Source organism: Talpa europaea (assembly GCF_964194135.1).
Source record: "Talpa europaea genome assembly, chromosome: 15".
In the NCBI taxonomy this organism is placed as follows: domain Eukaryota; kingdom Metazoa; phylum Chordata; class Mammalia; order Eulipotyphla; family Talpidae; genus Talpa; species Talpa europaea.
In genome coordinates, this window is record NC_140083.1 from 10,116,694 (window position 1) to 10,141,864 (window position 25,171).

General features: G+C 41.1%; 1 protein-coding gene across 1 annotated transcript in view; it reads right to left on the reverse strand.

The window, feature by feature from the left end:
* The window catches only part of POLR3B (RNA polymerase III subunit B), a gene marked incomplete at both ends in the record, with an annotated part of 85,254 nt that extends 60,467 nt beyond the window's left edge, over positions 1-24,787 (reverse strand). Inside the window, 11 exons of the mRNA XM_084254639.1 lie at positions 2,083-2,202; positions 5,651-5,773; positions 12,364-12,472; positions 14,492-14,609; positions 15,795-15,886; positions 17,657-17,757; positions 18,731-18,806; positions 20,112-20,176; positions 20,263-20,319; positions 22,200-22,232; positions 24,716-24,787. Of these exons, the coding sequence (XP_084110765.1) occupies positions 2,083-2,202; positions 5,651-5,773; positions 12,364-12,472; positions 14,492-14,609; positions 15,795-15,886; positions 17,657-17,757; positions 18,731-18,806; positions 20,112-20,176; positions 20,263-20,319; positions 22,200-22,232; positions 24,716-24,787 (966 nt within the window). The remainder of the gene's footprint in view (positions 1-2,082; positions 2,203-5,650; positions 5,774-12,363; positions 12,473-14,491; positions 14,610-15,794; positions 15,887-17,656; positions 17,758-18,730; positions 18,807-20,111; positions 20,177-20,262; positions 20,320-22,199; positions 22,233-24,715) is intronic.
* Positions 24,788-25,171: the final 384 nt, after the last annotated feature.

Sequence of the window (25,171 nt, forward strand, 5' to 3'; positions counted from 1 at the left end):
CAAAGAAACTCAACTAGGCTAAACTTCCTAGAAGCTGAAATGACTTTTCAATTTTCCTTTAAAAAAAAAAAAAAGAATTATTTCCTTGTTGTGAGATTTTTATTTATTTTGCATAGAAGAACTGGGGTGTAAGCCAGAGACAGACTGGGGAACAGAAAAGGGAATAAGCAGCAGGGGAGAGAGGTCTGCTGCCCCATGAGGGTTGCTCCCTGACCAGGGATCCAACTCAGGCCGACTTGGAGTGCCATCATCTGAAATTTACCCCCTAGGCCATCAGGGAGGGCCCCGACTTTTCAACTTTCTGTACTCAGTACCTGTGGTAGCTTTTCTTCCAACAGGATCACTATTAATTCCTATTTATTTCAAGCCACTCCATTAACAGGTAGAGTCCATCACCTCCTCTTTGAGTTAGCTTCTAAACTGGCAATTTGTACTCCCTCTTTCAGCTCTGTGGCACCACGTTGAGTCCAGGACACTCTCCTGGGGAGAGGCTCCAGAGGAGCCAGAGATGGGCATGGACAAGCCACCTTGGATGTCCAGCCCAGTCAAATCTTCAGGGGACTCCAGTCTCTGCCTTTACTCTTCACTGGATTATGTGTAACCAAACTTTTTAAATGGTAAGTCAGGCCTGTGGCAACCATGGGAAAGTGCCAGTGTTCGGCTTATCAATGTGAGTTAAGTGCCAGCTATGGGTCTTTTAAGAAAAGTTGTCCACAGTTACAGACAAAGGTAAGTGAAGCACTTAATAGAGTTTATGGCTGCATCAGGGAGTGGGAGACCACGGGCTTTCCAGCATCACAGAATCATCACAGCCTTGTGAGGAAGTATGTTTCATTATAAAGATGAGGAAAACTGAAGCTTACAAATATTAAGGTTTGCTCAAAGTAAATAAGCTACAAAATAAGAAATCAAGATGTACACTGTTAATCTCTAGCTCCAAGGCCCATGTTATTTCCTCTCTCCACCTAGTGACTTTGAGTTTAAAACTGCTTTTCCAATCCTCCAAGAGTTTTAGTTAGTTCAGACCCCGCATCAACATGAAGAATTTTCTAATTCTGTGAATCAGATCAAGGACACATAGAAATAGAGGGCAGGTAAAGAGCAGAATCAGAGACCTGCGTTATGTGGCCAGGAAGATGTTTTAAAATAGGGACTTTGAATCTGAAATTCACTCTCCACTTCCACATATCCCTCAGCTTTCCACTCTTATGATTAGCTCCTGAATGAGATCATTGCAAGGCAGACTATTTGGTTAATGAGACAGCCTGACTAACAGTCTTGCGTAACGTAAAAAGAGAAGCATATATTAAATCCCCTAAGAAGCTAGGGGATGACTCCTGCCTATACCCCGCATGCCAACATGGTCTAAGTCTGCTTAATGACACATAATAAGAGTACACACCAAGCGCTGGTTCAAGGGCAGGGGATGCACTAGCTCTCTTTCTGACTGTTACCCAGCTGGATGACAATGTAAGTAAATCTCATCTGTCGGGACCTGAGCACTGTCATTATAAATTAAGAGGTGGGACAATGCAAACCTGACTCCAGGTCTAGGAGGCGAAGTCACCTGATTACTTTTAAAATATCTGTGGTAAATTAAACATGGTCACACAACACTGAGCTGTGGTTAATGCCATAGACTTGTACTTGTAAACATGGTAAGTGTTGTGTTATATCTATTTCACCAACTTTTCCCCACCCATCTAGATGGCTCAGATACCATAAGCTTGTTTTAATTTAAAAACAGCTAAGATACCATTTCTGTCCATCAAAATCATGGCCTCAAGTAGCGTCACTAATATATTCTGAATATCAAAAGCTATCATTTAAGACTGAGAGAGAAAGCATAAGAGAATAAACAGCTGCTAATGATACTATAGTGAATCTTCTCTGGGTCCAACCAAACTATTGATAATGGAGGGTTATTTGCAGCAGGGCTGGTCAGTTCTCTTTAGGATTCTCTTTCTTAAGGAACTAGACTTTAAGTTACTGGACTTTAAGTAAACTCTATGCAAAATTCTTCAATAGACAAGCACAGACCCCACAATCACCATTATTCACAGCAGCAAAGATGTTACTCACAGGAACGTGGGTCAGGATGGTAGAAGCCAGGAGCTCTCTTGCTTCTTCTATCTTGGTTTTCTTTGGTCCCCCACCCCACATCCTTTGCCTTCTTACTTTGTTCCCTATATATTTTAATGCCTATAAAAGACAGAACATATTATAATAATGTTTGAATAACACCATCAGAGAGAACGTATTAAGTACCCACCCATATGTGTAACACTAGAAGCAAACAAGACAAAAATGCTGGTTGGTTATAGAGAAAGATGCACTGGACCTGGTCAAAAATCAAATTTTGTCACGTCAATAACAAAACATTACGTGTGTCTATTATACTGGTTCCTTTTTTATTTTATAATTAAGTTTCTTACTATCAAATTGATGCATGATCATTTTAAGAAATTTAGAAAATATAGATGAGTGAAATAATCATAAAATATATTTTATAAAGCAGCTGTCAGCCCCCCCACCCACCAGAGGGAACCATAGTCCATAGTTAACATTTTCAGGAAGTACTTTTATCCCCTCAAAAATAATAATAATAATAATAATAATAATGCCATGTAAGATCTCCATTCTGAAAGCTACGCAACACTGCTGAGAGAAAAGAAAACCTGGGTAAGTTGAGGGCTATGTCATTTTCATGGAATGGAAGATTCATAATGTTAAGGTGACTTACTGCTAAAAGCTATCTTCAGTTTATCATAATTGCTAATTATAATCCCGTCAGGCTTATCCACTGATTTTGAAATTTATACAGAAATGCAGAAGATTCTGCTAAAATAATCTTACAGAAAAGTTGAGTAATTAACCTCATTATCTGATTTCAACTATAAAACTACAATAATCAAGACAATATGATACTTCTAGAAGCAGAATAGACACCTAATCAATGGAAGAGAATACAATATCCAGCAATATACCCACACTTTTATGGTCAAATGACTTGTGACAGAAGTGCTAAAGCAATTCAATGTGAAGGGAACGTCTTTTCAACAAATGGTGCTGAAATAACTAAATATCCAAAAAGTGAAAAATTAACCTTGACCTCTACCTCAAACCAATAGAAAAATTTTATTAATCTGGAGGTGAAAACAGACTAGGGGAAACCTAAGATCTTCCCTGCTAAAAGGACATTAGAGCATAAGATCAACTGAGACCCTGGAAATACTGCTGCAATAACCTAGCAGTAAGCAGCAAATAGACTGGCAGTTAGGTCCTCTATAAATTGAGCTGTCCTCAATAAATTTTGGTTTTCTGGTTTCCTTGCAAAAAAGCTAGAGATCCTACACTTCTTTGAGGAAGAAACAGAAACCCAGGAGAGCCCTATAGGCCTTCTGAAAAAGCAGAAAGTCGCCTTTTGCCTGGAATACCTAGTAATGTTCCCAGGGTTTCACGGTGTGAGCATTGGGACGGGAGCCCAATCTGTTCATAAATAGGCCAAGACAATACCCCTGATGTATCTAACCTCCCAAAAAGATAATAATTTCTTCCCTATATACCAGTGCCACTGGCAATGATGATATAAAACGTTCATGACCAATATACGCAAAAAGTCTTCATGAGCAGAAGAGATGCAGGAAAGACTAAATAGGCAGGCATTAAAAACAAAATGAAATGCAGATTTTATCAATCCACTAATGTATCATGTCTTTGAAAATTCTGTTATATAAGATGAAGTGTATCTGCCTGCCATATTTGCATTTAGAAGAATATAAAATAATCACGGAGGATTACTTATCCCCCTGCACCATTTATTAGTTGCAAATATTAATCAATGCCTTAATCTTTTTTTTTTTTTTTAAAAGATTTATTTATTTATATAAGCACTTGGTACAGTCAGAAGCGCGGGAGGGTGAGAGAATTCACCAGAACCAGAGGGGGAACAGAACAGGCAGACTGACGATACACTGCTCAGGGGAGCAGCGGGCGCGGCAGGAGAGGTCTGCTGCACCATGTGGGACCCTCGCCTGGCGGCCGGGGATTGAACCAGCACTGCAGAGGCCATGGGCAGCCTCGCAGCCCAGTGCTCAACCGCTGTGCCACTGGGGAGGCCCAATGCCTTAATCTTATACTTTGTTTATTTTTCTCATGTTAGGAACACTTGTCTTTTCTATGTTAACTAACTGTATATTTCCATCTTTTCACTGAACTCCTCTAATTCCATTAGCAGAAACTTTCAGCCTGTACCTAATTAAGAGAAACGAATGATTTTTCTGACCCATGGATTAGCCTTGTTCAAACAGCTCTACAAGGCCAGAGTTATGTGACCCATGATGAAGTATATAATAAAGTGAATAATGGATCTCAGGGGTGTCATTGAGGTAAGCTGCTCTCTCTAGGCATTACACAGCTTTGCAGGATGGGGTATATCACCTCAAATTGAGCCAATTCCTGGGTATTTATTCCTTAACGTTTTCTCTTCATGTCCTTGGAACCCTTGGACAACATTACTTCAGTTTGTAACAAGAATTCACGTTCACTGAAACCATTACACTTTCAATAAAGACCAAAAACAGAATCTCTCAAATTCAAACAAATTTTCCCAAAGCTAGAGGTGATTATTGGTTAACTGCAGTAAAAGAGGAAGGGGGTGATAAGAAGAATCCCTACTGATTTGTGTTTTGGGGGTTATATATATTTGCCTGTGACAACTTACCTCCCTAAGCATATGGTTTAGTCTATGAAAATATTCAGATCTGTTTGACTCTCAGAAGACATACAATCAGATCTAAGTGGGAAAATGTATTTGTGCAAACACCCTGGGTGACAAGAAAAAAAGCAGCCTGGAATTCAATACCTTGTTCTAAGAAACTCAAAGAAGAGACCAAGTACATATGGATAAGCAAGGAAATTCCTACCTCCCAGGATGGCTATGAGGACATCACCATCAATTTATACTCAGCAAAGCACTTTACAAATGTGGGACTAAAAACCCCAAGTATGGCTGCTGGAGCTCACTACCATGTGGGAAGGGAAGAGCAATTAATTGTATTATGTTTGGCACATATACACACACACAGCTCTTATCTTCGTCTTGGAGTCTAGTCCTAAGTTTCTCAGGTTTTAACATGAGAGTTTATGCAGATCTGTGAAGGCTCTGTAGGGGTAGAGGGGCCTCCCTTGCTGAAGTAACACTGGAAATAAAGGAAAAGGGACAGAGACCATATACAATTGGATGCTGAAAGCAACTGGAAGTAGGAACTAAAAAGGGATATTAAAGAGAATGGCATGAAATTAAAATCTTCTACCTCAGAGTCACTAGTTGAAAAAAATAGCTATTACTCAGGCAAATATGGAAAAAAAACCAAAAACCTATATTTGCTATAAAATTAGAACAAAAGCCTCTTGGCCACACATCACCCTTCTAAGTTAGATACACAGGCTGATCAATTGTCCAGGCAGACTCCTTTCTCCAGTCCCTAAAAAAACTGAGTCAGAGAAGCTTCACTACCACTCTTTTCACCTCCCCAATGCCCCTCCCAAGTCTGCAGGCCAAAAAGTTATTGCATCTGAGGCTTTATCAATGAGCAGCATTAAATCTCTGATTCCCTTTCATAGCAAAGGACAACATGAAAAGACACACCTGCATCTGTGTGAAAATCTGAGCTTTCTGGCACTCCTCCAAACTGGGCCCAAACGCTGCCATCACGTGCTCCTCTGTTCCAATCATCTGCACAATTTCCTGGTCACTCTCAACACCCATGGCCTAGGAAGGAAAGAAAAGATAGAAAGAGTGTTGGCTTTGTGTTAACTCACTGACATTTGCTTATGCTAATTTGGCATTGTTTGTGGGTATTACTTCTAAGCAAAAGCTAGCTCTTTTCTCAGAAACAGTGCCATCTGGCACTGGCAGCCACAGCCTGAGCTGAAGAACCTGAAACAGAAATTTTGATTAGGAAGAAGAAAACAAACATTCTCAGGCACTTTTCGCATGTGTACTATCTTTGAAAATGTTTAAATATCCTATGAGTTTCATCATGGAAATAAAAAAAAAAAAGGAGGCAGAGAGGGAGAATGGGAGACATGGGTCAGCATTGCAAAGACAAACTGAAAAAAAATAAGTCAAAAAAGGAGCAAATCAGAAAATACCCATTGCTGAAAATAAACAGAACCCCAATGAGACTGGTCTTAAGATTAATTTTTCTGAGTATTCTCACATCATTCACATTTGGGTTGAAGGAATTTTTCCTAAAGGATGTTTTACTTCACTTTCCTAGAGATATCAGGCTATGCGCATTAGGCAGATTTTAAAAGAGAATTGTTTTAAAGAACCACGAACACACTTAAAGGCTCCAAGAAACCCACTTATCTTAAGTGTTTCAAGGTGACAGTCGGCAACACAGGTCTTTGTAGATTCCATATGGTCTAAGGTTCACTCCTTCACACATTTGCCTGGCATTCTGCCATATCAAGAAATAGAGCGTAATCTCACTAAACCTCTCTTGGCAGAGAAATAATCTGCTTCTTAGGAATGAAGGGAAAAGTTATGTTTGCATTAACATTCTTCCGTTAGTTTTGCAGAGAAAATAGAACCTAGGATACTAGAACGGTCGAGCTTGGTTTTGAGGCTGTTTCTTAGCCCTCCTCCACATGCTAGAGCAAGAAAGGGAAAAATCAGATCCCAAGTCCAGTGCAGGAAATCAGGACGAAGACCCTGACTACAACAGAAAGGATCTGCCCACACCACGAGCTCACTTCCACCCTGACACAACGCCCACTTCAGACACAGAACTCACACTCCTCATGTCACCTCTTGCACTTCCGTAACAAAACCGGATCCATTCCAGTTCAAAATTCTACAAGTGAATGTTAGCAGTCTATATTCTGTAACTTTGGCCTGGATACTTCAGGAATCGCTGTAAACTTACTGCAACTTTTGAACCTAGGGTGGGTGGACCAAATATAGGCAATTTCTCTTTAAAGCCAACTGGGGTGGTTTTAAAAATGTTCACCCATTCTTGATGATGGATTCTCCTGCTCTTGAGTGTATGTTAAACTTATGACTCATTTCTCCAGAAAGGAAAATGGAAGCAACAATGCATGACTTTGCTGGCTTGCTCATAAGAGGCACCACTGCCTCCTGTCTGCGGAGTGTCCTCCCCCATGGAAGCCAGGCCATGTCACGAGACACCAAGCAGTCAGTGGGAAGCCTGGCGGTGAGGAGCTGTGGCCTCCCACCCACAGCCAACTGCCTGGGGAGCCTTCACGGAAGCAGTCTGCCAGCTTGAGGCAGCTTCAGACGACTCTGGCCCCGGCTGACATCTTCACTCTTGAAACACCCTGAGCCAGAATCCCCCCAGCCAAGTGACTCCCCAAATCCCTGACCAACAAAAACTGCTACAAACTGTACACAGCACAAATAACCAAGACACCAACTTTTGGGATTAAATTCACTATTTAAATTTTTAAAAAATGTAAATTTCTTAAAAAAATTTTAAGTGTATAACTTTTTAAAAAAAATTTTTTTTTTTAGTGAACAAATAAAGAAGTTCTTAGGACACAAATCTCTTTTTGTTGTTGTTTTTTTTTTTTTTTTTTATAGAGGCATGCTTTATTTATTTGTTTGCTGGTTTGTTTGTTTGTTTTGTTTATACAAGCACTGGGTACAGTCAGAAGCGCGGGAGGGTGAGAGAATTCACCAGAGCCAGAGCGGGGAGCAGAGCAGGCAGAAGGACCGAAGCACACTGCTGAGGGGAGCAGCGGGCGGCAGGAGAGGTCTGCACGCCATGTGGGACCCTCCTCCGGTGGCCGGGGAGCAGCCGGGGATCGAACCGGCGCTGCAGAGGCCGCGGGCAGCTTTGCAACCCAGCGCTCAACCGCTGAGCCACCGGGGAGGCCCATGTTGTATTTTTTATACCTAATATGATATGATGCATTTATTCAAGCAGACACTAAATACCAACTCCATAATTAAACATTCATTAAAACCTTCAGGCCTCCCCGGTGGCGCAGCGGTTGAGCGCTGGGTTGCGAAGCTGCCCGCAGCCTCTGCAGCACCAGTTCGATCCCCGGCTGCTCCCCACCACCAGAGGAGGGTCCCACATGGCGCGCAGACCTCTCCTGCCGCCCACTGCTCCCCTCAGCAGTGTACTTCGGTCCTTCTGCCTGCTCTGCTCTCCGCTCTAGCTCTGGTGAATTCTCTCACTCTCCTGCGCTTCTGACTGTACCCAGTGCTTGTATAAATAAATAAAAATAAATCTTAAAAAAAAAAAAAAGTCTTAAAAAAAGTATCAGCATCTTTAAAAAAAAAAACTTTCATGGGAAACCCTGTCTCTGGTGAATCCTCTCACTCCCCGCACCTCTGGCCTACACCCTAGTTCTTGTATGCATAAATTAAAAAAAAAAATCTTGTATGCATAAACAAAAAAAAAAAACTTTCATGGGGAAAAGGAGAGCAATCCTTAACGATTATCACTTCTAGTTTTTAAATAAATGAAAATTTTAGGTTATCAATTGGGTTGCAGCTACTCAGCATACATATAGATCCACCAGCACCTTCTCCTGGGTTTGTAAGTAGTCAGTCAAATATCTGAAGAGAATATTTCTCTGTGAAAAGTGAATTAGTTATAGGCTAACTTTTACTATCAAGCTCAAAAAATGTTATATAATCGGTTTCAATGGAAACTTAGTAAGTCGTCACTTGACATCGACTGGTTCTTGGAAACTGACTTTGAAGTGAAACGACAAAAAACAAAACCAGGTCTTTGAATAACATGGTTTTTCCCAATACCAGGCAGGATTTATTTTCTCATCAATGTTATAACAAAATAAAGTTATGGAGCTGCTCTGTGTGTGTGTGTGTGTGTATGTAAATGCAACTGATTTGCAGCAGACTCCAATAATCATTCTCCAAAATCCTTGATATAAAATTTCGCAACCAATGTACTTCCTTCTCAGGGGAAAGCCCAAATACTAAAAGAGATGTATATGGGGCAGATACCAAATCCATCAGAAAAAGGTCTCACTGACACAGAAACAGAATCTTAGAAGTGAAATGGCAGTAACTTTCAGGATCTGTCCCAAGATTATTCCAATAATTACTCTGCAATTCAGGGATCTCCAAGTAGCAAAGACTTTGTACTTGATTGCCTATTTGGTGTTTTAGTAATAATGAAATAACCCTTCCTCATTGGACATGTGGATTGCCATTTCAAGTTCTCCTGATGCTGAATCTAAGCAACAAACTTTATAACCACATAAAATTTTCAGGTGGCCTAATATAGATTTAAATAGACTGCTTAGCCCTCCATCTATTTCTGAGGTATGAAGCAAAGATATGCCAAACACGTGGTAAATGACACCCGTGTGCAGGAAGACAACCAGTGGCAAAGCTTTGCTCTGAAAGGACTAACCTCTTCCTCTACCAGGTCACCAAAATCCTAGGTGTTAACTCAATCAGTTATCACTGCAAGTCTCCAGCTCCCAAGACCGAACAGACTTTATGATCATTTAGCCTTCGGAAGTCACAGCTACAAATAAATGACATATTGCTATGGAAACGACAGCAACATGCCCAACCATTTTTGCTTTACAGACATAATTTAGACATCGGAAAACTAGCTTTATGTGCAACTCTTTGTACTCCACAAATGGGAAATCATTTCACCTAACTAAGGTGAGTACCCTATAGTAACTGTAGGAAAAAGCAGAAATAATACCTTCAGCAGAGTTCACCCACAGTCTGGCACTCAGCACTAAGGCAGAGAAAAAATAAGGGGAGGTGCTCTTTAAAAGGGGGCCTGGTGTCTTCTTGGATAGCAACAAAGTGTGAAAAGAAGTTTGACTTTTAAAGGCAGAAAGAGGAATACTAATGAGCAGAAGAAAATGATAGATATGTGAATGATGAGATGGTGATGTACATTATGTGAAGCAGGGACAGGAGTTACATTCCTAAAATATTCAGAAATCTCTACTCTTTCTTCTAAGTACACAGAAATCAACCTATTATGACTAAAAGCAGTCCGGGAAGATTTTAAAAGAACCGTGATGGTCCTCTTTAATGTCGTTACTTGTTTCCCTTAAAGATCAAAAATATGTAGGTTTCTAAGAAACAATGCCCAGCACCCTTGAAACCTGATCCTCTTTTCTGTAAAAAACGTTCAGACTACAGATGCCCTCATAGTGCAACTGCTGAATGCTTGGGACTAGTGTAGGGCGAGGAAGATTCATGGGCAGGAGAACCTTTGTAGTGATTCAAGTCCATAAATAAGGCTGATCTAGGTCTTAAAAGCTTTATCCATCATATTCAGACTCAGCATGGAATCTGGAAACCCTGCTGTTTCTGTCACTTTTAGCCAATTGTTGGTTACAAGCAACAACCATCAAGTCCTAATGACTGTCAAGGTCTGTGTTTGGGCCACACAACACAAAAAGAGAAATGATGTGACTTTTCTGGTAACCCAGTTCTCGTTCCCGGGCTTTTGACTTTAATCGGGTAAGGAGAACTAAGAAAAGAGAAACAGCATCCTCTTTCCAGCTGGACTACTTTTCAAAAAAAAAATCCATGGTCTCATTTGCACTCACAAACAGCCCTCTTAGATTACATTTTCACTTTAGAGATGAGTTATTGAAGATGAAATCTGCACAAGGTTACATAGCTAATAAGTGGAGAAAATGGATCTCAACCTAGACCTAAGATATTTGATAGTCTATACTGCCTCTCAATGGAAAAGTCCAAGTGGTGGTTATCAAACAAGTTCCCACCCATTTATTAAAACATCCCTAGAATACGAGATCCAAAACGACCAAACAAAAGGCTATGTGTGAGCAATATATATTGACTGCAACTGAAAATTTTTTTAAATATTTATTTTAATCCACATAGACTATAGACTATGATGTTTTGGGGAGGAAAAACTTGGTGGGGAAGGAAAAAGCATGAACCAAGTTTTTTAAAAAAGATACAATTCTGGGCCTCCCTGGTGGCCCAAGGGATTAAGTCTCAGCACTATTAAGCTATTGGAAGCCACTGTAGCACGAGTTCAATCCCCAGCAGGGATGTCACCCACAGGTAGACCACTCCTGTCTTACCTGCTGCTCCCCTCAGCAGTATATTTCAGTCCATCCACCTGTTTTGCTCCCTGCTCTATCTCTGGTGAATCCTCTCACCCCCTGCACCTCCAGCCTACACCCCAGCTCTTATATGCATAAATAAATAAAATAAATCTTAAAAAAAAACAATTCCATTCCTGGAATTAAATCTCACAAAATAATCAGCAACATTTGTGGACAGCCAGGGTAGATTATGAGAGTGGACACCTGGGGGACCAGGGACACCTAAGTAAGTGTCCATCCAACTGCAAACTGGTTATAGTGATAAAAAAAAAAAACTATACCACACCCATGTAGCTTCTTTGTGTTGTGTGGCCCTAACACAGACAATATCCACCAAAAGTAATGATGTGACTCATTTGCAGACATGGGGAGCTAGTCACAATTCATTACTGAATAAGAAAAAAAAATAGAACCTATGTATGCTTTAAAAAAGTAAAAGAAAGACAGCCTAAAAAAATCCAAACATGCAGTTACATTTTTCAGTACTTTTCTAATTGTTCACAAGGCAAAGAGGCTGCTATTATAATCAGAAAGAGGTTTGAAATCTCAAATACTGGTTATATGTACATATTAATTAGAGTCCCATTCTAAAAAGGACATGAGTCAGCTATACATGTACACCTTTACAACATTAATTATTAAATTTCACAGAAGAAATTATTATCACACTTTTGTCAGCTAGTCAGAGAAAAAGCATTTAAAAATTTTTAGATTATAATGCATACACATGACTAATTATGCATTTTTTAGGAATGACATAAGACAATACGCATTATAATTAATTTATAATGTCTGGCCTAAGGAAAACAATCATGAGCATCTTCAAGTATGGAAAACTGAAAAGCCCCTTTGATGCATGGAAACATACTGCCCTCTGCTGGAAATGTAACCCCACATCATTAGATAAAATACTCCTAATCCACTAAAAACACTGCACTGGGCACTGCCTACAAGAAAAGACAAATTTACTTCTGTGCTTAAAAATTATAAGTGCATGTCTATATCCCCCTTTACACATTTGGAATTTTATAATATATATATTAAGAAAATAGATTCAATTTTTTAAAACATTTGAAGCCTAATCTTATTAGTTTTCAATTTAAAATATGTAACTGGTAGCTTATCTATGCAACAAATCTTTCTATTCTTAGCACTCCTTATGTTCCACAGTTCAAATTATGTAAAAAAAATAAACCAGAGGAAGAATTCCTTGTAATTTCCAGCAAACACCTGCAGACTTACCTTAAATATGATGACAATGGGTATATCCTCTGACAAAGTGTTGTGCCTCAAGTAGAATCGTCCTTGTTTCACGGCCATGTTGGTTCTGCTCTTTTTCTCATGGGTAGAGCTACCGGAAGACATGAGTCAGTTAAACTGCATCCTCGCTCAGTTATCCATCATCACTAAGGTGCAAGTGACCAATGACCACCAGTAAGATCCTAATATGTGCTTTTTTTTTTTTAAAGATTCACAACTTTCTCCTACCGACCGCCACTCCCTGCCCCCAACCAAGTAAAAGCACTTTGAGCTTAGAGGGAGTTTTTAGCTTTGCGTTTCTTTAGCTTTAGCTTTGTATGAGAATGAGTGACAATCACCCATGCACCTTAACCCATTTCACTCTGATCCCATCTGAACTGCATATTCATGATCAGTTTTACACATTTGAGAGAAAAACCTCAAAACAAGCCTATGCCATAATGACAAAAACATGAAGAAATGAATTTCTACTCTGAGTTTTTCAACTAATAATCCAGTAAAATGTACGTACAGTCTCGGTACCTAGCGAGGCCAAAAAAACTAAGGAATCTCCTTCTATTAGCATCTCTATTAGCTGGAATAAATTCTTAACGAATTTACAGACATTTCCTGGCTTTAATAAGCCACAAAATTAATGCGATCTGATCACCTGCCCTGGGCTAAGCACTGTGACTCTCTCACTTCAGCTCTAATCGCCTAGGTACTAATGCTCACTTTGAAGCCAGTTGCCCTGGCTCTAAAAGTTGAGTCTGATGGGAAGACCTGAGTTTAAATGTGGCTTTAAATGACCACCTCTTCTAATTGATGTGAACTGAGTCCACAACTCACTCAGTTCATTCAGCTGTGAACTGGAGAGAATAACGGTAAGAATTAAATAATACATGGAGAGCTCCTAGTACACTGCCTGGCTCCAACTAACTGCCCAGGAAAAAGCCACGTGTGCTAGCTGCCTCTCCATCAGAAGGAAAATGCCAGAAACTCTGAGTCAAGCTATTCATTATCAGAAGAGAAACTTTATTGCTTATCGACATCTTAACTATGCCACAGATTTCTTATTCTCAGAACTGGTTAATGTCTAAATTTCAAATTGCATTGGATAATAAGCCAGAGAAAAGGCATTATGGGAATAATAAAAGGGATGGAGCTACAGGAAAATGAGTACACTGGAAGAGAGGCTAGCCTAGAGCACCAACAATGAGATGTTAAATTAGCTACGTAATTCATTAAATACTAAGTGCAAAATAGTCTTTGACTATATTATACAGGCATATCTATAAAATGGTCAATGACTGAAATGGAACATGAAAAACTGCACATTTTAAATATCACTTTTTAAAGTTCCTTTAATTTTCTAAATTAACATAAAATTCAACTTAAATAAAACAACTACAGGTTCTTTTCTTTCCTAACTAGCTGAAGATCCACTTCCAACATGAACTACATAGTAACTATCCAGGCCCAGGAAGTTCACAACCACCCCACTGCTTCAGTGGAACAAGTGGTCACCGATGTCCTTCACCCAGGAAGGCACCAGAACCTAAGACAGAAAGTCAGAGGAACTGCTCAAATATGCAAGACCACCCCGTCATCTTCTTTGCATCTGAACTCAGAACCCATTTTGGTGGAGACAAGACAACCAGCTTTGGCATGAACTACGACCCCTAGGATACGCAAAGCTGAAGGAACCAGACATAGACTTGCTAGACACGGCCTGCGAAGGAAAAGACCTTCAGAAAACAGTGAAATGCAAGCATAGAATGAAGAAAGTCCGGGGGCCAGAGGCCAGTGCGGTGCTGGGAAAGGAAGGACTAAAGATTAAAGATTCTGCAGTGACCTTATCTGTGGGGAGTGTGTGGATGTCCACGAGAGGATTAATGAATTAAAACCTTTTATGGGAAAAAAAAATAATAACTAGTAGATTTTCAAATAATGTGTCACACTTATCACTGAAAATTTTACATCAATACTCTCTTCTTGAAGACTTAAAGTGAACAGTAGTGGCTTAATTATATCGCATGTTATCAGAAAGAGATCATTGGCAACATGCATACCATTTGATATTTATGGAATTATCAATACTTCTTAGCAACCCCAGCTCTGATTTCCATACCTGGTAACTGAAGCACCAACTGCCCCTTTTCTGTCAGCTTCCACAATGATTCTGTTCTTAGACAGCTGCTCTTGGATAAGAATAACTTTTTCTACTCCTTTAACAATGAAGTAGCCACCTGCCCAGAGGAAACAAGAAATGCTTCACCATCTATTCTTTACGCAGTGGGGTTTGGTTGTGATCTCCAGAATCAGAGACCAGGTCTCCCCTGCTACATGGTGCTGGCCGTCAATTCATTTAGAGGGGTTTTCCAATACTGATTTATGAAGAGTTTTATGAACTGTTTTATGAACCAATGACAGAGTGATCACATGAATTTCTACAAATGGGCCACAAGATAATAAACTTCTTCAGGACAGGGCATGTACATACCTGACACACAGGAGAGGGGAATGCAAAAAACCTGTTCAATAAATTAGTCTTCAGATTTCTTAAGCACAGAAGTGACCAACAAACTTCAGTATAAAGTAAAATTTGTTCTAAATTTTTTAACAAATCAGTGACAGTAACAGTCTAGGATTAGGTTTTGAAAATAATATCCTATACTCAATAAAATTCATAGAACATTATCATCCTTTTTTGCATACAGTCAGAATAGGATTAAATGAGACTTCATTTTACCTTCAGAATATAAGCTAAAACAAGGCACCATATTTGACTTATGAAACATTTTGTTGAAGCCTGACAAAGTAATGTTCTTTGTTAATCTTTTCCAAAATCTTCTGGAACTCTACATCAATGCAACTTTAAAGGAATTAGATTAAAGCAACTTTAAATTAAATCAATGTGAAATATGAGTGAAGGAAAGTATAAGAAACTTTCTGTTAAGTGTTAAGATTGAAACTCTATAAAAGAAAATGCCAAAAAAATAAGCACAAAAACATAATTTTTAAAAGTTAAGCAAAAGTTTTTCTTTTTTTGCCCCTTTACTGCCTGAAGTGAGTTGAGTCTTTTCAGAGCAGTTAGACAAGAACCTTTGTTGGATTATTCTTGACTTTTTAAATACCCCAAAAGAAACCACTGAGCAAAGTTACAAAGAAAAGACTGACAAGTTCATGGTAATAAACCAGAACTTACAATATTAAAGTTTTAAAACTGCGATAAAAGAGGAAACCGTATCGTTTAGAAATACAGACTAATAGAATAAAGTTGGGACCAAATTCCAAATGTTTAGAACAAAGCATTAAGCTAGCAGAAAGGCTGATGTTGTTTTTGAGGAAAAATGCGAAAACAGCAGCAAAGACAAAACAAAAACCGAAAAGGGAAAAATGGCAGAGGGAGTAATCCAAGAAACCATACATACCTGGATCCAACGGACATTCATTCAGTTTGGCAAATTCTGCTGGCGTTTTCCCTGTAAGAACACAGTTGGAACTGCGAAGCATTATGGGCATTCTATGTAAAATAAAGCAAAAGAAAAAAGCACATACAAATTATCACTGGCCCAAAATGGTGAAAAGAATACGAACTGTGCCGCTAACGCTACATTTCACTGAGGGGCGCTGTCCTGTTCCACCTGCCAGAAGCTTCCGGGGCCAGGTGAGCGAGAGGTCCTCAGGTACCTGCCCTGCACAGGACCCGAGTGTTCCTTTCCTTAAACTGCAGATGGGTTTTAGTACCTCAGAAATGGCAGCAATTCTTCATTCACAGTAAACAAAGAGACTCTCCTGAATTAAATGAAAACAGCACAATGAATCAAAGCGCGAGGAACAGGAGACTCAAAAGATTAATCAGGCAGTTTTGGAAAAAAAAAAAAAAAAAGCAAAACTTTTAGAAATGAAAAATGAGAGCATCACTTAAAAAACTTAGGACTAGGATGAGGAGCAGCAGATTTGACATTGCTGAGTTTCTCATAGGTGAAAAAAGAAACAAAAGATTCATATAAAGAGAAATCAAGACACTGACTAAGACATAAGAATATTGAAATTACCACAGGAACCAAAAAATTAAAATAAGAGGTCATTTTTATGAATGGAGGCCCAAGAAATCACCAATCACAGTATCTGGCACTTAGTAGGCATTCAACAAATACTAGTTACATGCCTTTCTCCCTACCCTTTCTTTAACCCAGTATCTAAACCCTAAATCTTACCAACTGTATACGTTTTGTTCCTATCTCTTCTGTCTTTCCTTCATAACATTTAACCTGGATAATTTAGCAAAGACCCAAGATTTAACTCAACATGATGACAGTCCCTTTATAAGCAAGAGAACTGTCTCAACACTGCTCAAACAGTCCTGCTAAAACAAAGACCAACATTTTAATATTGTTATTCATTTCCCTACATAAAGAATGAAAAAACATTGCAAACAGCTCCCTCCTTTAGAAGTACTAGGGAAGGATTTGCTAAACTTATGTGCTTCCACAGGGCTCTGGCCTGCTCTATCACAGCACTTACCAAACGAGGTCAAAAATACCAAATGACACCTGAGCCTGCATTCCTTGACAGCGCAAATACATGCAGCTAGCAGGAGCTGTATCTGAAGTATCTACTACTTACCTGAACACTCAGCACAAGACATGATATGCAACAGGCAGTTGGTGCATATTTGTTGAACAAGTGGATGTTTATTAAACTCTTAGCACTTCTGAAGGGGGGAAAACAATCTGGACTAGGTTTCAAGTCCATTATTAAACTCACAATATTGTAGGTTTGTCCACTTCTACAGGAGGGTCAAAATATTTCTCTAAGTAGGCAAAGTAGACTGCAAAAAATGCCAGCAAAAACTGTTCCCAAGCTTATTCTTGTCAAATAAGTAATTTCTCCCTTAAATGCTGGTACATGGGGAGAGTCACACTTCCAACAAAACTCAAATTTTAAATATACACGAAACCACCAAGAAGATCAGGCCTGGACAATCACTGAAATGTTCCTTTTCCTAATGTGTCTCTAGCACCCTGGAGTTACAGAAGGAAATGGAAGCATGTTCCTTAATTTTTAGGAAAGATTTCACATTTTAAAAATAGCCACCACCACAGTGCTGTGCTGGACAGCGCAATACACACGCTGACTCACTGCACCCAGAGACAAGATTGGAGGAAGGAGCACATCTGCCCACCTTTTTCAGATGAAGAAACAGGGCAAAGGGAACCTAAGTGCTTGCTCGAGGTCTCCTGGGGGCTAGAGCGCAGGCGAGTGGCCCTAACGTGCCCTCGCTTCTCACCTGCCAATGGGCAAGGCGTTGCGGATGATCCGCTGGCTGCCCCGGGTGTACTCGATGTCCACCGTGATGGGGGCAGAGTACGTCATGTCCCGCAGACGGCACTGAAATAGAATCAGACAGAATCACTCATCCTCTTCTCTGAAAAACAAAATATCTTCACAGCTTCAAAGAGCTGCACCCCTAGGAGGAATATGGCTCTCCGTGATATCTGACCTCGCCACAGGAGCCGAGCTGTTCCGTGTGCTGCCCGGTGCTGAGACGAAGCCTCCCCTCCCCGAGGGGAAGACTGCCAGCTACTGACCTAGCACAGCCGCAGCACCCCTGCCCTGGCAGCCCAGAAGGGGTACAATGATTCTTTCCAGCCACCTTTTCTACTAGACTGTGAGCAACTCGTCCCTAGTCTCCCCCAACTAACATAATCCTGCTGACCCTCAAGAAACGCAAGCAAGTAACCCTTGCAAGGCACAAGTGGCTGGCAAGGTTGGGGGACCATTAAAATGCTCAGAAACAGGACCAAAAAAAAGGACATGGTTATAGAACAATGCAAGTTAACTGGGACTAAATGATAAATCTAAACAGTACAGAACTGTTTCCTAATACAGTATAGTATTAGACAAGTACTCGTTTATATTCGTTATCTTTGTCTTGTAATTTTTTTTCCTGTTTTTAAATCAAGTTTTAAGAGCACATGTTAGGGCACAGACTTCTCAGTTAAAGCAAACAAATTAATTAAAATAAGGTTTATATGAGGGGGTTATATAAGTGAAATAAGTCAGAAGAAGAAATAAAGATGATTTCACTCAGATGTGGAATGTAGAGAAATAAAATGAAGGAACTCACAAAACTAAACCCAGAAATATGACTGCAGAATTACAGCTACTAGAGGGGGTACTGGGGGTGGGAACAAAGGGGGCAGGGCCCAGTGGTCTAGGGTAAAGGACTATGGGTGTTTTGGTGATGGATGTGGTTATGTACATCTGAGGAGGTGTGAACCTAGACCCCTAAATCATATATAGTGTTGTAAGCCAATGTTACCTCAATAAAGATAAAAACAATAATAAGGTTTACAATTACCTCATGAGGCGACACTGGTCTAGTTACATTGAAGCTTTCTTCAACATCAGGAAGCCCGACGTAAATATTAAGATATCTGGAAAGCAATTATTTCATCACCAATTATACATCTTCAAAGACCATACAGACAAACAGGCCCTTTTCCTCCCATTTCCAAAGATTATGTTTCGAGAAATACTCATGTTACTAAAGAGGACAAATTAAAAATAATTCGTAATCTTCATGAATAGTACATATAGCTCTATAAAGAAGGGAAACCATCCAAAGTATCTCTTTAAAAAATTCTGCCGATCTCTACAAAAATACTGGAAATCCAGCCTCTAGAAAATGATACTTGCCAAAAAAAGCAAGGTCTGAAAGAGTACCTATAGCATTTATCATTCATATGAGAACAAAGGCGATACACTGGAAGGAAATACACAGGTATCCCTCACTTTTCAAAAGTTCACCTATGCCATTTTGTCTTCATGAAAGACCTGCACTGGTACTTGTTTTCACTAAAATCTTTAGAGAATTTTCACTTTGGTGGCAAGTGACACAGCATTGGGTAAAATATGATGAGAAATAGGATGTCCAGAGTCTCAAATGATATACCCAGAGATACTTACTAATTATAAAAGTATCTGGGGGAGAAACTTGGAAGACACTCCTTTAATCAAGTGAACCAAGTTAAATTCACCAGGAATAAACTATGTCAGCATCTACACCCTTGGATATAATGCGTGAGAAAGGAACAGAATATGGGGTCTGTGGTGGTTTTGACAAAAGCGCATAACCCAATCTAGCCACAAGCAAACATCGGACAAACCCAAATTGAAGGACCACCTACAAAACAACTGGCCAGAATTCTTCAAAAGTGTCAAGGTCTGAAATGACCAAGAAAGCCAGTGCAATTGTCATACGCAGAAGGAAACTCAGAAGACAGACAGCCCACTGTTTTGAGGGACCCTGCCCTGGATCCTGACCCAAAAAAAATGCCTTGAGTGGGAAAACTTTCAGCATGACTCAGAACAGCTAACAGTTCTGCATCAAGGCTAATGCCCTGCTTTTGCTACCTGTGCTCTGGAGCATCTAGAAAATGTTGATATGAGCAGAAGGATGATATGGGAACTTTCTGTACCACTTGTGTAAGTTTTCTCTAAGTCTACAATTATTTCAAAAGAAATAGGTTGGGAAATATTTAAAGCCTGCTAGTTTCAGTAACTTCTCAATCATTAACTATTTGTTAAAATTAGGTTACCAATCAAAAATCAAGCACTTGGTAATTATCTTATTAAACAGACTGAAAGAGAATTCTTTCAAGAGCATTTTGAGAGCAACTATAGTCACTTCAAAAGCCAAGCAAGAGACATCGTGAAAAGACCAAACTGAGGCTCCTTACTTCAAGTACCACATGGGGTCAGCGTCACTCGTGACCTTCTCGTTGGCTTTCATTATCTTCTTTATCTGCAGAGGAAAGAAGAACAGCATCAGGAAAAACCCCAGCTTCCCATGAGGGCTTACCTGTGTCTGCTTCTAAGGTGTGATCTTACCTCCACGTTGATGAAATAGTTAAACGAGTCTATGTGCTGCTTCACCAGGCCCTTCACCTAAACAAATACAAAGTACAAAGGGCTGAACAACAAAACAGCAGGATGTCACAGACTCTAAGGTGATGGTTAAATTTTTCTCAAAACCAAAGTGAGGCAAATATCCATGAATTTTACTCAGTAAAACTTTGCATTCAGGTGTCCCTATTCCATTTCTCATCCATAGACTAAGTACCCCTCCCCAGTGTCCTTGAGATGCAACTTGATCTTCGGAATTCAAGATGTAAGCAGTTAAATATACCTTGTGGTTCCCCAAATGCTAATAAATAAGGCAAGATTTCTCGGCATATTCTGAATTCCAAAAAACTTCCAGAAACACAGGCATTGAGCATCACCTCCACTCTCAAACTATGTCCATTTTCTTTTTGTGTCTTTCTCCTGTCTTAGCACTTTCAGGGTTAACACAAATCTAAACTCTAGTTGTTCAAAAGGGGAAAACAATAAGGATCTCTATTAAGAAAACTGAAAATAACTGCACTTGAAATTGAAAGCAGGAAACCGACAGTCAGATACTGGCTGGCAGTGACTGCCCTCTTGTCTCAGAAGTCAGAACCCCTAACCCAGGACAGCACCGTGTGCTGCAATGGAAGATGCTGGAACAAACAGACTCCCAACCTTAGGATGAACAAGAATGGTGCGTGTTCAGTGTTCTTACATTCAACTTGAACACAATTAGTTCAGCCCTTCTAAAGCATTCCTAAGAGACAGACAACCAGAGTCTGCTGAAATTACCATCCTTATTAGGGATCTCACTAGCTGCAAAGCAACTGTCCTGTTTTGAAAGTCCTGGTTGTTGCCTAAAATTCACCTGAGTTCTGCCTTCCCGCAGTTTCCACCCCTTGGACTGAGTTCCCTGCTCTACTTAAACATTCTTCTGGAGCTTTTGTAATATCCTTATGGCTTTAATTCTGATCAGAAATCTGGCCTAAGCTGCCCAGCATCACCTCCCAGAGCTCTTTCCTTGGTCCATGACGGAGACGTCAGTCAGATAAAACCCTGCCACTTTTCAAGTCTCTATTCCTCCACGTAGAGTAACACTTGCTAGATTCGTCCATGCTGTGACACACATGGAGGAAGCTGGTTTCTCTTTATTGTATTTGATGGCCCTAGCCCATTTTATCTATCCATCGAGCAGCTGATATTCACTTAGGTTGTTTTCATTTTCTAGCTATCATGAATAACACTGTCATGAACACTTGTGCACACGTTTGTGTGTGGACATGTGTTCACTTCTCTTGAGTGGACACTGAGGAGCGGTTCCCATGGTGGGACTCACCATCCCCTGGTGAGTCTCTGTCTCTCTGTTCGTGGAAGTGCCAGGCCATTCTATTCCCACTTCCTCAACAACACTCATCCTTATCTCTCTTTTTAGTTACACCCTTCCTGGTGAGTGTCAAGCGATCTCTCGTGGTGCCCCTCTAATGAGCGTAAGCTCTTTAAAGCAGACTTGAAGCTTCTATTCAGCAGTTCCTCTCACTACCAAATATCCATTCCAGCCAAACAGACCGGCTGCAACTTCCCACAGACCCCAGATAGGCTCCTTTTAAGCACCTATACCAGTCATGCTCCCTGCAGCCTACCTTTCAGCTCAGGTACATCCTTTCCTCAAAGACATGTCTTCCATCTCACCTCACTTGGGCCTTCTCTGACCACCTGCCATCACTCTTGCCAACAGCACGTTGCTACTCTGCCTATTATTTCCTGTCTCTAAAACTGGACTACCACTCCCTCCCAAACCCTAGCAAAATACAATATTTAAAAATCTTAGTTGGTGATTAAAATCTTAGTTAAGATTAAAATCTTAATCTTTTTTAAAAAGGATGCATTTTTGGACATATTTGAAAAAAATAACCAAATATTATTAAACATTAAACAATTACCTTTAAAAATGCTGGAAGCAGCCTCCATTTTTCCTGTGAATCAAAACAACAGGTGTATCAGGACTCTGGGCTGGCAACCACAATTTTTTTTTTTTTTTGTGGGACCCTCGCCCGCGGCCAGGGAACGAACCGGCACTGCAGAGGCTGCAGGCAGCCTCTCAGCCCAGTGCTCAACTGCTGTGCCACCAGGGGAGGCCCAGCAACCACAATATTTTTAAAGGTTATTTTAATGTACCAATAATCACTTATTTTATAACAAAGTTAAGTCAAAACAAAAATTTTTAAACTATAACCACTTTTCTGGTAAACATGTATGTGTAGATGTTTATGTGCATTATGTTTTTAAGCTGACTTCTTCAACAGAACATTTGAATTTCCTTGATGACTCAAGGTTCTAAGCACTTTTCACAGTGTATTTTGTTCTCATGACACTTGCTAAGTAAGCTGGGGTTGCCAGTTTGAGAAAGGAAAACTAAGTTTCAGAGTCATGGAGAAACACATTCCTTGACCCAAAAGGAGTCCTTTCTCACCCATTCTTTCTCAACTAGTGTTGGTCAGAGCTCATCTCAAGGCTGGAGGACAGCACACGATACTGGTCTCCTTGGTGTGGAGGGAGTTTGGCTGGGGCCACATTTACATTTGAGATGCCCATTTAATGCTCAGGTGGAGCTGTCAAATAGACCACAAATGAGTCTGGAAAATGGAAAGAGGGTAGTCTGAGGCCTGGAGATATAGATTAGGGGGAGGATGGTAATTACAGTCATGTAAATAATGAGATAGTCTAAAGAATGTGGATGGAGATGAGTTCCATTAAGACCAAGAACATTCCAACACTGAGAGACGACCAACAGATGACTGTGGTTTGCATGAAGTTTCAGATTTGAGAATATTTAGAGGGCAGGATCCTAAGATGGGATAGTGGGCTGGATTCCTGAATCAGAAGACTGTGATACTGGCCCCTTCACCACCCTGAAAATTCAGGCAAGACATACAAATCCTTTCAGCTTATTCCTTCAACTCTCTTAAGACACAGTTCAATTAGCAGTTAGGGATGAGGACTCTGGAGTTAGGCAGCCAGCAGCCAAATTCCAGATAGGCCATTTATCAAGCCCTCCTGATCCTTGGTTTGCTACTTAAGCTCTCTGGGTCTCAAAATTCCTCACTGGAAAGGTGAGGTGAAGATAGCATTTATTTTGGAGGATTAAATAATGTCATGCACATTATGCTTAAACAGAGACTGGCACAAATTAAGTACTGGCTCTTCATATTAATTCAAGAATTAAAATCCAGTTTTGCCTGATTATATTTCATAGTTATTGCATGCAGTGGTAGGTTGATCTGATGGACTGATTATAATCCCACTTCATTAAGCTGCAATGATTCTACAAAGTTCTTACAGTCCAACTGATGGGCCAATCCCGCCGTTCTGCTTAGCTCCTTCAGCAGCGCCTCATTCCTCCCAGAAGAAAGTCCAAGCTCCTTCGATGTCTACCAAAACCTCTCAAAATCAGGACCCTTACACATTCTTCCTCTTTTCTTACCTCCTCAATTTTTCTTCACTCTAGCACTGGGGGTTTATTTCAGCTCCTCAAAAACATCACACTGTCTAAACTATTCCAGGCCTCCTGACCTCTCTATCTGAAATCTCTTCCCTGCCTATCCTGCCGGGTGTCATTTCTACAGTTCCCCCTTGGATGCCAGTGTGGGGAGTCCTGGAGCCCAGACAGCTTGTCAGAAAACAGAATTTCGTCAAAAGCTGAACTGCATTTCCAGGGCAGTTACCTTGAACTTCTGAGCCCCTGATGAAAGCAAACATCGAGGCAAATTTTCAATAAAATTTCAAAACGTTTAAAAACACCCCTGCAAGGGATCAGAGAGAGGGAGGGAGGTGCACAGGGGGCTGTGGCGAGGGAGCAGGGGTGCCTTGGGGAAGGAAATCCTATGGGGACTCAATCTGAGGGGGTGGGGGGAAGCAAAGATTGTTTGAAAAAAATAAAAAATAATAAAATGCATTGATAAAAAAAAGATAAAATAATAATAATAATAATAAAAACAGCTCTGCAAGCCCAAACGAGAATTCCTTCTTTAAAGGAACGACTACTGGCCTAGGATTCTGGCAACTGGGCAGGAGCACCACAGCCGGAAGTGGAACTTCACGAAAGTGGGGGGCGCTCCCTGGGCCTCGGGGTCCTCCAGAAGCTCGCGAAGACGCGCGGGACCCACCCACCCCCCCAGGTGACGCGAGGCCCCAACCGCCCCAGCCCCGCCAGGACACCGGAAGTGCCCACGCCGAGCGCCGTCCGCGGCGCTGCGCCGCCCACGTGACTGCGGACAGCTCCCCCGAGCTCCGCCCCTCGACGTGCTCGGGCCTCCGGGCAGGACGCGCACGCGGGGACTGAGCATGCGCGGAGTCCTGAGCATGCGCGGAGCCCCCACGCCGCGGCGAGAGCGCCCAGGGCAACGCCTCCTCGGCACGCGTTCCGACCCCTTCCGCTCCCCGCGTGCCCGCGCCTCACCTCTACCGTCGGAATCGGTGCAGCCAGCTGCTCCGGAGTCAGGTTCCCAAACTCCTCTGCAAGCACGTCCATGCTGCTTTACGACGAAGGAAGAAGCAAACGGCACCTCCACGCGGGCCTTCGCTGCCCAAGCAAACTGCTGCACTCGTGGAGAGCGGTGCGCAGAGGCCTAAATGGTCCCCACTGCGCAGGCTAGTGGGAACCGCGGTAGAAAGGTTCCGCCTGCTCCTTGCCCTGTCCTGCGGTGGAACCCGGATGTGACTGAGACGGACTCGGGAAACTGCGCCTCCTGGTGGCGCTTGGCGGTCGCGCCTGGGTGGTCCTAAACCCCAGCCCCCAGCTTCATGGCTGATTGTCCCATGATGGAGCCCCACAAAGCGTAGTGGTTGCAATTGTAAAAATAATTCGAAGAAAAAGGGTAACTAACGCAGTTGAGCCACAACGACTGAAAATTAT